This window comes from Heptranchias perlo, chromosome 1 (assembly GCF_035084215.1).
Source record: "Heptranchias perlo isolate sHepPer1 chromosome 1, sHepPer1.hap1, whole genome shotgun sequence".
In the NCBI taxonomy this organism is placed as follows: Eukaryota; Metazoa; Chordata; class Chondrichthyes; order Hexanchiformes; family Hexanchidae; genus Heptranchias; species Heptranchias perlo.
In genome coordinates, this window is record NC_090325.1 from 195385715 (window position 1) to 195399716 (window position 14002).

General features: G+C 42.8%; 1 protein-coding gene across 2 annotated transcripts in view; it reads right to left on the reverse strand.

Moving 5' to 3' along the window:
* The window catches only part of g3bp2a (G3BP stress granule assembly factor 2a), a 37533-nt gene extending 24016 nt beyond the window's left edge, over positions 1–13517 (reverse strand). Inside the window, exons 1-2 of one of the 2 annotated variants that reach the window (XM_067994560.1) lie at positions 13279–13517; positions 4508–4626 (exon numbers count right to left, since the gene is read on the reverse strand). In XM_067994560.1, coding sequence (XP_067850661.1) covers positions 4508–4602 — 95 coding nt within the window. In that variant the 5' untranslated portion in view covers positions 4603–4626; positions 13279–13517. The remainder of the gene's footprint in view (positions 1–4507; positions 4627–13278) is intronic. The other variant, XM_067994567.1, reaches the window with a different exon arrangement.
* Between the last annotated feature and the right edge of the window lie 485 nt (positions 13518–14002).

Consider the following 14002-nt stretch of genomic DNA (forward strand, 5'->3'; position numbering starts at 1 on the left):
GTGGGAGATTCTGCTTGTATCCTCCTGAAGTGCCAACGTCAAGCTATGAACAGATTGCACAAAGTTAGGTCCAAAGGGATAGCTACAGTGAGACATTGCACCAAGTTTTTAAAAAAGAACATCTGAAAAACATATAACCTGTATGATCTTTGCCAGCAGCAATGGACATTTCAATGCCAAAAAATATAAACAAAAATTTTTTTTATAAATGTGCTTCTTGTCCACCTTGGATTGCAATATATTCAGACAGCTTTAAATGACAAGGTCGTGATCAACAGACAGGGTATTAGAAACAGAATTTAAGTCTTCCATCAAAGTTGCGCACTATACTCGGAGACCCAGCAGCAGACGCTATTCAAAGCACAATTCTTCTCACAAGTTGACTAATGTGCACAAATGAAATAACAAACATTGAAGGAATACCCCAGAGAACACTCAAAAATCACACTTGTGGGCCTAAAACAAAACAATTGCTTGGCGATGAAACTGAACCATTTGCTTTAAGGACAACACATTCCAATCAATTTTAATGAAGCATCGCTGAAGATGGGAGAGTGGACACTGAGCAGGCAGCAGTTCTGTGTTATTATGTAGCATGCTTTAATACAGAACCACTAAGTTAATCTGGATGAAAGACATGAATGACAGCAACTACTGAAGGTAACAGGAATGAAAAGTTAAAACTCAAGTTTATAGCAATTGGATTCAGGTTTCCAATATGATTCACAGGCTTTTGCTGGAGTAATTCCACTTTGATTACATGGCAATGGCTGTGCCTCAAAGCAATGTGAGATGGCAAACAGTAATAAATGATTTGGTCCAAGGATACAGCAACAGTAAACTACCATCTGGAGATGACTTTCAGAATATTCCAGTAATGTTTTGTCACCAATCTCCAAAGGGATTGCTGCTTTAGAAAGGGTACACAAGAGAGCAACAATGATTCCAGGACGTAGTATGGGGCTAAGGGAATTAAGATGGAAGACAGGATTCCAGTTTTCATAACTCGTCTCCATCTAGTGAGCTAATCATATTTGATTTTTTACTAAATAATTACATTATGATGTACAAGTCAATGTCAAGTTAAAACTATGCACAGACTAGTCCAGCCATATCCAAATTCCTGGCAAAAAGTCCAAACAAGTTGCTTTGAACCTTAAATTTGCTCAGTCAGGAACAGCCTTGCTGAGTCATAATGAGTTTTACGGTTGATTTATGCCACTGAACTGCGCAATAATCCAGTCCTAAAACAAACCCTCACGGATGAACAGAATAGAGGTCCCCTCGTGAATTGAATAGATGTGGCCCCATTTGTACTTTGACACATCCTGAATTTTTGCAAGTCAAAATTATCCACGTGCCAGATGTTTGATACACAGATGTTTTAAACTGAGACAATGGCAAGCGTGCAAATGGAAAAAGGAGAGAAAAATTGAGTCACAAGTCTACTAGCAGTTCATACTAACAAGTGCCTGATCAGTATCGGCATCAGTTGTACTTCAGAAAGGAGCCTGGTTTATACTGCTGCCAATATGGCATATAAATCACATAGTGGCAAATGGGAGCCAGATTTCTGAACAAATTCAACTGCCAATTACTACTAACACCAGGTATTAGCAACTGGGCAAACAGTATTGCTGGATTATGTTAAGTAATATTGTGCTCCAAAGGCCAAATTAGAAGATTTAATAGCGCCCCATAAGCGAACTGATAAAGGCAGCACTCTTTGTAGCACTAGTGAAGTTATCTTCAACATTCACTGTTTTCGAACACAATGTTTAAAGCACCAGTCCACGTGTTATACCTCTAGTAAAGCAACTGGAATACTTCCACTCGGATAAACCTCCAAAACAGAAAAATGATAGTTCAGCAATAGAGTGCAGACAGTCACTCTATATTAATAACTTAGATGAAGGGACCGAGTGTAAAGTATCCAAGTTTGCTGACGATACAAAAGGTGGGTGGGAAAGATAGCTGCGAGGAGGACACAAAGTCTGCAAAGGGATATAGACAGTTTAAGTGAGTGGGCAAGTAGGTGGCAGATAGAGCATAATATGGGGAAATGTGAGGTTATTCACTTTGGTAGGAATAGAAAAACAGAACATTTTTTAAATGGTGAGAAACTATTAAATGTTGATGCTGAGAGATTTGGGTGTCCTTGTACAAGAAACACAAAGTTAGCATGCAGGTACAGCAAGCAATTAGGAAGGTAAATGGCATGTTGGTCTTTACTGCAAGGGGGTTGGAGCACAAGAGTAAGGAAGTCTTACTACAATTGTACAAGGCTTTGGTGAGACCACATCTGGAGTACTGTGTACCGTTTTGGTCTCCTTATCCAAGGAAGGATATACTTGCCCTGGAGGCGGTGCAACAAAGTTTCACTAGATTGATTCCAAGGATGAGAGGGTTTTCCTATGAGGAAAGATTGAGTAGGATAGGCATATACTCTCTGGAGTTTAGAAGAATGAGACGTGATCTCATTGAAACATATAAGATTCTGAGGGGGCTTGACAGGGTAGATGCTGAGAAGTTGTTTCCACTGGCTGGAAAGTCTAGAACTAGGGGGCAGAGTCTCAGGATAAGGGGTCAGCAATTTAAGGCTGAGATGAGGAGGAATTTCTTCACTCAGAGGGTTGTGAATCTTTGGAATTCTCTATCCCAGAGGGCTGCAGATGTTAAGACACTGAGTATAAACAAGGCTGAGATAGAAAGCTTTTTGATCAGGCAGGAAAGTGGAGTTGAGGCCAAATCAAAGCCACGATCTTCCTGAATGGCAGAGCAGGCTCGAGGGGCCGTATGGCCTACTCCTGTTCCTATTTCTTATGTTCTTATGTCAACTCAATCTGAGGCTATCCACCTGATTACAATGCTCAACATCCATGACTAAGGCCACGAAGGAGATGTTGGTTTCAGATACTGGTAAAAGCATGCAATTGAGAAGATGGGACCAGACAGATTATATGGGAACAATAATGGTAGAAAAACATTCTTGTACAGCAATTTTCTTAATAGACTGCAGATTTTTCTCTGTGGTTGAGACCTTTAATAACTGTACAGCATTTGGATTTTATAATGTAATTTTATAATTTAAAAGAGCACAGATTAAAAACAGACAGCCAGTTCATTAAAAGGCCATCTTGTCTGAGCAAGGAAGATATTTGCATCAATTTCACATGTCTGCCTGCACATTTGATAACTTATGTAAGTTAACAAAAACGCAAGTGAAGAGTTGCATCACTTGTGTAAAAAGTCAACACCCAGAGGAGTGGCTGCCTTTGCCCTCGAACAGCATAGTTTAAACGGAACAGCATGCTATTCATATGCACTGCAAAAATTCACCATGACCAGAACAGCAACAGCATATTTCACTTACTTACTGTGAGTTGGAAGGTGCCCACCTTTCTGAACACTGTTTTTTGCCAGACATAAAATCTCTCACTTGAACAGCACCAGAGTGCCCACTGGTTAAACACTTTCTAACACAATGCCCACAGCTCTTAGTAAATTCAGAATCTGGATAAACAGTTACAATAAGCTTCAGTCCAAATTCAAAATTTTCTTGCTTGGGCATGACATTATTACCTATTCATGCCAGAGGTGTCTATGGCAGACATTGAGTGCACATTCTACTGCCATGACATTGCCAACATCCACAATCATAATTCAAACAAACTGGCTGAAGTAAATGGACTTTTCTCAAGGTGGTATGGAATTAGCTGATTTTTTTTGCTCCTTCTCTGCAAACCCCACATTTAAATAATATCGGATAAATACTCGAAGGGGAAAAATTTGCAGGGCTATGGGGAAAGGGAAGGGCAGTGGGACTAATTGGATAGCTCTTTCAAAGAGTCGGCACAGGCTGAACGGCTTCCTTCTGTGCTATAAGATTCTATGCTTCTACAGTGAATTACATCAGACAAGGCGAAACCTCAAAGGGACAATCAGCTGTCGGATATTAAGAAACAGCAATGAGGTGCCCAATCAAAGTTTTCAGATCTTTTTTCAGCAAAGCTCCATACGACAAAGTAAATCCAAAGAGGAAACACTTCAATTTTCGACAAATGTAAAATTTCAGAAGAATAATTACCTACTTCTCAAGGGCAATTAGGGATGGGCAATAAATGCTGGCGTTACCAGCGACGCCCACATCCCATGAACGAATAAAAAAAAACTTTTAACACTTTACAGTGGGTTTATATACATATTAAATAAAACTGAACTGAGTCACCGATTACCATTACAACAATGCAGACAAGTACATTCATTGGGGTTTGTAGTTCAGGGTCAGTATGGCAAGAAACTTGCTGACAACCATTTAGTACCTTTTCTACCCAATGTTAAGTGTTGCTTCACTGTCAAAGTGCTGGAGCTGAAAACTCAAGTAATTACCCGGTTCCAGGGAGTCACTCAGTTCCTTGGACTCACTGGCATTCAGTTTTATACAAAAGTCTTTTACAGTAATTCCAATAAGAACAGTGGTTAAACTGTACAAAAAATAAATACATACCTGTGCAAGAAGTCTGGTGCCTTATTGAGCAAAGTATAATACTGTCTCACAAACTCCCGCCCGACAAGCAGGGGACTTGGCTTCTCCATCACCATTTCTTTGGTACACAATGACACTTGCTGAAGGAGGGGAGGGAAAAAGTGATTAGTTTACTTCCCTATGTATAGACCAGTAACAAATCAGCACGACTAATCATCACCATTCTCCCACCCTAGCCTGGAGACCAATATAAAGATACATTAGGGATGAACAAAGCAATAGTACACGCGAGTGCTGTATAAAGCTCCAATTTGTAACACTTAAAAACTCTACTTTAAAAGGCAAACAATAATGTAGCAAACTATGCTCTCTCCAGCAACAATGCAACGGTCTCAAAATCTATGCCTGAATTTGATTTTTTTTTTGCCTCATTTGAATTAAATAACAAAGTGGCAATTAGTGCTACAGAAGTTTGAATCGTTTGAATTAGGCAACTTTGAATTAAGAGCAGACTGGGCAAAATACTTAATTCCCTAGATCTCAGCAACAGAATTGTCAGTAGGTGCAACTTTTTTCAAACTTTACTCCAACTTCATTCATGATCTCACTCTTCAAACAACACACCAACAATCATTGTCAAATTGAAATGATGTAGAGGAGAAGCGCATTACATAGACTGAACTAGAGTCGTACATCAGTTTGGAATGTGTCTACATAAGTGAACTGCATGCTACATGTGTACATGTATTGGTTATTTACCTCCTGACCTAGAGAATTAAACACCTACACATTAATAGGGTGCATAAACATAATCTTGCACATAGCTGGTGAATTCATGATATTAAAACCAGTTTACAATACAGGACTTAAGAACTAGTCTACAGATCTGGGGTCCAGCAAAATTTGGTCATCTCATGTAATGGCTTGGTCAGGCATGTTGCCCGGTTACCTTCAAACAAGTTTGAGATGTTTAATCTGTTTTACATCATGATTATTTGGTTTGGGGGCGGGTGGTGGAAGTGACACCATTACTTCAGCAAGTAAGTTATAAACAAGGATAAATTTATGAAAAAAATCATTTCAACCTCAAGAGTTGGATTCCTATACTGCCTGCGCTCAACCCCGATTTCCATCAACCCGCCAACGGCGGCCATGCCTTCAGCTGTCTAGGCTCTAAGGTCTGGAATTCCCTCCCTAAACATCTCCGCCTCAACCTCCCTCTCCTCCTTCAAGACAATCCTTAAAACCTACCTCTTTGATCAAGCGTTTGGTCACCTGTCCTAATCTCTCATCTGGCTCAGTGTCAAATTCTGTCTGATTACACTCCTGTGAAGCACCTTGGGACGTTTTACTACAATAAAGGTGCTGTATAAATGCCAGTTGTGGTTGAGGGTGAAAGGGGTTTTCTTTGCAACAGACGGAAATTCCTGTCTTCTGCAATTTTAACTTCTTAAAAAAAGACACGAGTATCTGTGAAGCAGCTTGGGACATTTCTTTTCTACGTTAAAGGTGCAATATAAATGTTGCTGCTTTTGAGGAAAAATTGATTTACCCACCAATAGCCAGGACTGGAATGTCAGCCCAAAGCATATAAACATCTTGCATTTATATAGAGCCTTTAATGTAGTAAATCGTCCTACGGTGCTTCACAGGAGCATTATTAGACAATGACACCAAGCCATATAAGGAGACATTAGTACAGGTGACCGAAAGCTTGGTTGAAGAGGTAGGTTTTAATAATGGATAGACCAACCCAGAAAATGAAATGCTGTGTGTGTTTCACACCAGCCTCCTACAGCATTTAACTAAAAAACTACATAGAATCTTACGGTTCAGAAGGAGGCCATTCAGCCCATTGTGCCTGTGTCGGCTCTTTGAAATTAGTCCCAACCCAATTAGTCCCATTCCCTTGCTCTTTCCCGTAGCCCAGCAAATGCTTTCCTTTTCAAGCATATATCTAACTCCCCTTTGAAAATCATTATTGAATCTGCTTTCACCGCCCTTTCAGGCAGTGCATTAGAGATCATAACATACCACACAAAAAATTTTAATCTCATGTCCTTTCTGGTTCTTTTGCTCGTTACCTTAAATCTGTGTCCTCTGGTCATTGACCCTCCTTGTGGTGGATGCAGTACCTCCTTATTCACTCTATCAAAACCCTTCATAATTTTGAACACCTCTATTAAATCTCCGCTTAACCTGGAGAACATCAGCTTCTCCAATCTCTCTACATAACTGAAGTCCCTCATCCCTCGTAAACATATAAATACATAAAAATTTAAAGCAATGAAACAGGCCAATCGGCCCAACTGGTCCATTTGGTGTTTAAAGAACATAAGAAACAGGAGCAGGAGACGACCATCGGGCCCCTCGAGCCTGCTCCGCCATTCAATAAGATCATAGCTGATGATCTACCTCAACTCCACTTTCCCGTCTGATCCCCATATCCCTTGATTCCCTTAGTGTCCAAATATCCATCGATCTCAGTCTTGAATATACTTAACGACTGAGCATCCACAGCCCTCTGGGGTAGAGAATTCTAGAGATTCACAACCGTGAGTGAAGAAATTTTTCATCTTAGTCCTAAATGGCCAACCCCTTATCCTCAGACTATGCCCACTATTTCTAGGCTCTACAGCCAGGGGAAACAGCCGCTCAGCAGCTATCCTGTCAAGCCCTCTCAGAATCTTATATGTTTCAATGAGATCACCTCATTCTTCTAAACTCCAGAGAGTATAGGCCCATTCTACTCAATCGCTCCCCATAGGACAACCCTCTCATCCCAGGAATCAATCGTGAACCTTTGTTGCACTGCCTCCAAGGCGAGTATATCCTTCCTCAGATAAGGAGACCAAAACTGTACATAGTACTCCAGGTGTGCTCTCAGCAAAGCCCTGTACAACTATAGTAAAGCTTCCTTACTCGTGTACTCCAACCCCCTTGCAATAAAGGCCATCATGCCATTTGCCTTCATAATTGCTTGCAGTACCTGCATGTTAACCTTCTGTGTTTCTTGTACGAGGACACCCAAATCTCTCTGAACATCAACATTTAATAGTTTCTCACCATTTAAAAAATATTCTGTTTTTCTATTCTTCCTACCAAAGTGAATAACCTCACATTTCCCCCATTATATTCCATCTGCCACCTTCTTGCCCACTCATATAACCTGTCTATAGCCCTTTGCAGACTCTGTGTCCTCACAGCTTACTTTCCCACCAAGCTTTGTATCATCAGCAAACTTGGATACATTACACTCGATCCCTTCATCTAAGTCATTAATATAGATTGTAAATAGCTGAGGCCCAAGCACTGATCCTTGCGGCACCCCACTAGTTAAAGCCTGCCAACCTGAGAATGACCCGTTTATTCCTGTTCTGTTTACTGTCCATTAACCAATCCTCTGTCCATGCTAATATATCACCCCAATCCCATGAGCCCTTATCTTGTGCAACAACCTTTTGTGTGGCACCTTATCAAATGCCTTTTGGAAATCCAAATATACTACATCCACTGGTTCCCCTTTATCTACCTGCTAGTTATATCCTCAAAAAACTAATAAATTTGTCAAACACGATTTCCCTTTCATAAAACCATGTTGACTCGGCCTAATCTTATTATGATTTTCTAAGTGCCCTGTTCCCACTTCCTTAAAAATGGCTTCCAGCATTTTCCCTACTGATGTCAGGCTAACTGGCCTGTAGTTCCTTGTTTTCTCTCTCCATCCTTTCTTGAATAGTCGGGTTACATTTGCTACTTTACAATCCACGGGGACCGTTCTAGAATCTAGAGAATTCTGCAAGATCACAACCAATGCATCCACTATCTCTGCAGCCACCTCTTTTAGAACCTAGGATGTAGGCCATCAGGTTCAGGGGATATGTTGGCTTTTAGTCCCATTAATGTCTCTAGTACTTTTTCTTTACTAATATTAATTACCTTAGTTCCTCACTCTCATTAGTCCCTTAGTTCCCCATTATTTCCAGTATGTTTTTTGTGTCTTCTACCGCAAAGACAGATACAAAATATTTGTTTAACGTCTCTGTCATTTCCTTATTCCCCATTATAATTTCTCCTGTCTCAGCTGCTAAGGGTCCCACGTTTACTTTAGCTAATCTCTTCCTTTTTGCATACTTGTAGCTCTTACAATCTGTTTTTATATTTCTTGCTAGTTTACTCTCATTCAATTTACTCCCTCTATCAATTTCTTGGTCGTCCTTTGCTAGTTTCTAAAACTCTCCTAATCCTCAGGCTTACTACTCTTCTCAGCAACATTATAGGCCTCTTCTTTTAATCTAATACTATCCTTAACTTCTTTAGTTAGCTGTGGATGGATCACTTTTCCCATGGAGGGTTTATTCCTCAATGGAATGTATATTCATTGAGAATTATGAAATCTTTATTTAAATGTTCACTATTGCTTATCTACCATCATATCTTTTAACCAAATTTCCCAATCAACCGTAGCCAACTTGCCCCTCATACCTACGTAATTAGCTCTAAGGTTAAGAACTAGTTTCAGACTTAAATATGTCACCCTCGAACTCAATAATGAAATTCTATCAAATTATGATCATTCTTTCCCACAGGATCCCTTACAATGCAATTACTAATTAACCCTGTCTCATTACACAATACAAGATCTAAATTAGCCTGTTCCCTGGTAGGTTCCGCAACATATTGTTCTAGGAAACGGTAGTGAATTCATTCATGAACTTGCTCTCCAAACTACTTTTGCCAATTTGATTTGCCCAGTCTATATGAAGATTAAAGTCCCCCATGATTATTGCATTACCTTCGTTACAAGCTCTTATTTCTTGATTAATACTCTGTCTAACAGTATAACTACTGTTAGGGGGCCTATAAACTACTCTCCAGTGTTTTATGTCCCTGGTTATTTCTTAACTCTACCTATACTGATTCTACTTCCTGATCTTCCAAGCCAAGATCCTTTCTCATTACTGTCTTTATCTCACCCTTTATCAGGGCTTCCCCCTCTCCTTTTCCATTTGGTCTGTCTTCTCTAAAGTCAAATATTTAGTTCCCAATCTTGATCACCTTGCAATCACATCTCACTAATGGCTACTAGATCAAACCCATTTAATCTCTATTTGTGCCATAAATTCGTTTACCTTGTTACGAATCCTTCATGTATTCAGATAAAGCGCCTTTAATTTTAACTTCTTACTATTGTTCCCTGATTTGACCTTATTCACTGATGCACTATTACCGTTAAACTCTCTGTCCCTTCCTGACACACACAGTTTATCTTTACCCAAATCGCTACATTGCTCTATAGCCTTGACTTTTCTCTTTAGATTTATAAATTTACCCTTACCTGAACCCTCCCCCACCCCCTCCCTTTTTAGTTTAAAACCTTATCTACCGCCCTAGTTATTTGATTGTACTTACGCTGTACTTAAAGTAGATAAGTTATCCAGTCCGGATGGGATGCAACCTAGGTTGCTGAGGGAAGTAAGGATGGAAATTGCGGAGGTACTGGCCATAATCTTCCAAACATCCTTAAATACAGGGGTGGTGTCAGAGGGCTGGAGAACGGCAAATGTTACACCCTTGTTCAAAAAAGGATGTAAAGATAAACCCAGCAACTACAGGCCAGTCAGTTTAACCTCTGTGGTGGGGAAACTTTTAGAAACGATAATCCGAGACAGAATTAGCAGTCACTCGGACAAGTTGGATTGATTAAGGAAAACCAGCACGGATTTGTTACAGGTAAATTGTGTTCAACTAACTTGATAGTTTTTTGATGAGGTATCAGAGAGGGTCGATGAGGGCAATGCGGTTGATGTGGTTTATATGGACTTCCAATAGGCGTTTGATAAAATGCCGCATAATAGGCTTGTCATCAAGACTGAAGCCCATGGAATAAAGGGGGCAGTAGCAACATCAGTACAAAATTGGCGAAGTAACAGGAAACAGAGAGTAGCAGTGAACGGTTATTTTTCAGACTGGAGGGAGGTGTACAATGGTGTTCTCCAGGGATCAGTACTAGGACCACTGCTTTTCTTGATATATATTAATGGCTTGGACTTGGGTGCACAGGGCACAATTTCCAAATTTGCAGATGACACAAAACTTGGAAGTGTAGTAAACAGTAAGGAGGATAGTGATAGACTTCAAGAGGATATGGTGAAATGGGCAGACACATGGCAGATGAAATTAATGCAGAAAAATGCAAAGTGATACATTTCGGTAGGAAGAATGAGGAGAGGCAATATAAACTAGAGGGCACAACTCTAAAAGGAGTACAGGAACTGAGAGATCTGGGGGTATATGTGCAAAAATCCTTGAAGGTGGCAGGGCAGGTTGAGAAAGTAGTTCAAAATGCATTTGTGATCCTGGGCTTTATGAATAGAGGCATAGAGTACAAAAGCAAGGAAGTTACGATGAACCTTTATAAAACACTGGTTCGACCACAACTGGAGTATTGTATCCAGTTCTGGACACCGCACTTTAGGAACAATGTGACAAGCCTTATAGAGGGTGCAGAAAAGATTTACTAGAATGATTCCAGGGATGAAGGACTTTAGTTACATGGATAGACTGGAGAAGCTGGGGTTGTTCTTCTTGGAACAGAGAAGGTTGAGGGGAGATTTGATAGTGATATTCAAAATCATGAAGGGTCTAGACAGAATAGAGAGAAACTGTTCCCATTGGCAGAAGGGTCAAGAACCAGAAGACATAGATTTAAGGTGATTGGCAAAAGTACCAAAGGTGACATGAGGAAAAACTATTTTACACAGCGAGTGGTTATGATCTGGAATGCACTGCCTGAGGGGGTGGTGGAAGCAGATTCAATCGTGGCTTTCAAGAGGGAACTGGTTAAGTACTTGAAAGGAAAAAATTTGCAGGGCTACGGGGATAGGGCGGGAGGGTGGAACTAACTGGATTGCTCTTGCCTAGAGCTGGCACTGACTCGATGGGCCGAATGGCCTCCTTCCATGCTGTGACCTTTCTATGATTCGCCAGCACACTGGTCCCAGCCCAGTTTTAGTGGAGCCTGTCCCAATGGAACAGCTCCCTCTTTTCCCAGTATTGGTGCCGGTGCCCCATGAATTGAAACCCCCGTCTCCCACACCACTCTTTCAGCAACGCATTTAACTCTCTGATCCGTTTGACCCTGTGCCAATTTGCACGTGGCTCAAGTTGTAATCTAGAGATTACCACCTTTGAGGTTCTGCTTATTAATTTGGACCCGAGCTCCTCAAACTCCCTCAGCAGAACCTCATTCCAGTTCTACATATGTCGTTGGTTCCTACGTGGACCATGACAACCAGATCCTCCCCCTCATGCTCCAAGTTCTTCTCCAGCCATGATGAGATGTCCTTATTCCTGGCGCTGGGCAGGCAACACAGCCTTCGGGACTCCCGGTCCTGGCTGCAGGAACAGTACCTATTCCCTACCACTGCCACGTTTCTTTTTACTCCACCCACTTGAATGCCTCCTGTACCACGGTGCCGTGGTCAAATTGCCCATCCTCCCTGCAGTCTTTGTTCTCATCCACACAGGCCTCCTCCCATCCTCCCCCCCCCCCCCCAATACTTCATCTAACCCGATATCCTTCTTTTCCTTTCTCCCTTGTGGTTATCTGGCTTCCCCTTAGGCATCTATGCTGTTCACCTCAACCACTCCTTGTGGTAGCAAGTTCCACGTTCTAACCACTCCCTGAGTAGAGGTTCCTCCTGAATTCCCTATTGGATTTATTAGTGACTTCCTTATATTTACAAACTCTATAGTTTTGGACTCCCCAGCAAATGGAAACCATCTTCTCTATGTCTACTGTCTCGAACCCCATCATAATTTTTAAACACCTCTATCAGCTCGCCCCCTCAGTCTTCTCTCTTCTAGAGAAAAAAGCTCCAGCCTGTTCAATCTTTCCCGATAGTTATAACCACCCAGTTCTGGTATCATCCTAGTAAATCTTTTTTTTACACCTTCTCCAGTGCCTCTATATCCTTTTTGTAATATGGAGGCTGGAACTGCACGATGCAAAGTGTGGTCTAACCACAGTTCGATACAAGTTTCACAAAACTTCTCTGTTCAATTCCATTCCTCCAGAAATGAAACCCAAATGCTTGATTTGCCTTTTTTTTTTAATGGCCTTATGAACCTGCTTGCTACTTTGAGTGATTTGTGTACCTGTGCCCCTGGATTCCTGCTCCTTTACCTCATTTAGACTCTTTATTTTCCAAGCAGTGTGTGGCCTCCTTATTCTTCCTACTAAAACGCACCACCTCACATTTCTCGACACTGAAATTCATTTTAAATGGAACTTTGAAATTTATTACTTTAAATTCGACTCTGCATTTAAATATCACAGACCATCACTGCCTCATATACTGACTGGGCCACGCTTGTGTACCTGAGGGCACGGAGCGAACTCGAACCCACACACGATGCCGGCTCCACGCTGCCGCCCCGAGCCTCATGTTACTCACAGCCGGAGGGACACGGGACAATGGCGGGCCCAGTCAGAGGCGGCCGCTCCCTCACCACGGTGCGGGGCTAAGCACAAGGCCCAGGCCCGCCTTTCCTCCCTCCTCCTGAGGGTTTAGCCGGGTTGTTGCTGATCGGGGTTGGAGTCTCTCAGGGGGGGGGACCCCGGGCCGTCCCTCTCCCCTCACCCCCCGCTATAGGCGGGCAGGAGAGGGACACACGGGGCCGCAAGGCCGAGAGAGACGGTGGGGGGGGGGGGCCCTCGCCCACGGCAAGAAGCGGGGCCCTCGCTTCCCCCCTCACACACACACACACACATCCCCGCTCTCCGTTACCTGCACGATCCGTTCCGAAGCGGCGGGTGGGAGTGACGGATCTTCGGGTCTGATCTTCCCCCCCCGCTCCTCCTCCTCCGCCTCCTCCTCCCCCCCGGTTTCCTTCAGCCTCCCGATGCCGTGTGCGTCTGCCCAAAGGGTCCGGGCGGCGTCACCCTGTAAACGGTCCCCGGCGCGGCGCGGCCAGGAGGAGCGTGCGACTCACCCCTGCACCACGGGGCAGGGAAACCCGCCCGGCGCTCGCCAATCCCCGACAGCGGCGCCAAAACGTCACGTCATCGGCTTGACTGCGTCACGGCGCGATTGCGTCGTGACATCATGGCAAGATCGCGTCACGCTATCGGCATGATTACATCACATTATCGGTGTGATTACACCGTGGTATGATCGCGTCACGCTATCGGTGTGATTACACCGTGGTATGATCGCGTCACGCTATCGGTGTGATTGCACCGTGGTATGATCGCGTCACGCTATCGGTGTGATTGCACCGTGGTATGATCGCGTCACGCTATCGGTGTGATTGCACCGTGGTATGATCGCGTCACGCTATCGGTGTGATTACATCGTGGTATGATCGCGTCACGCTATCGGTGTGATTGCACCGTGGTATGATCGCGTCACGCTATCGGTGTGATTGCACCGTGGTATGATCGCGTCACGCTATCGGTGTGATTGCACCGTGGTATGATCGCGTCACGCTATCGGTGTGATTGCACCGTGG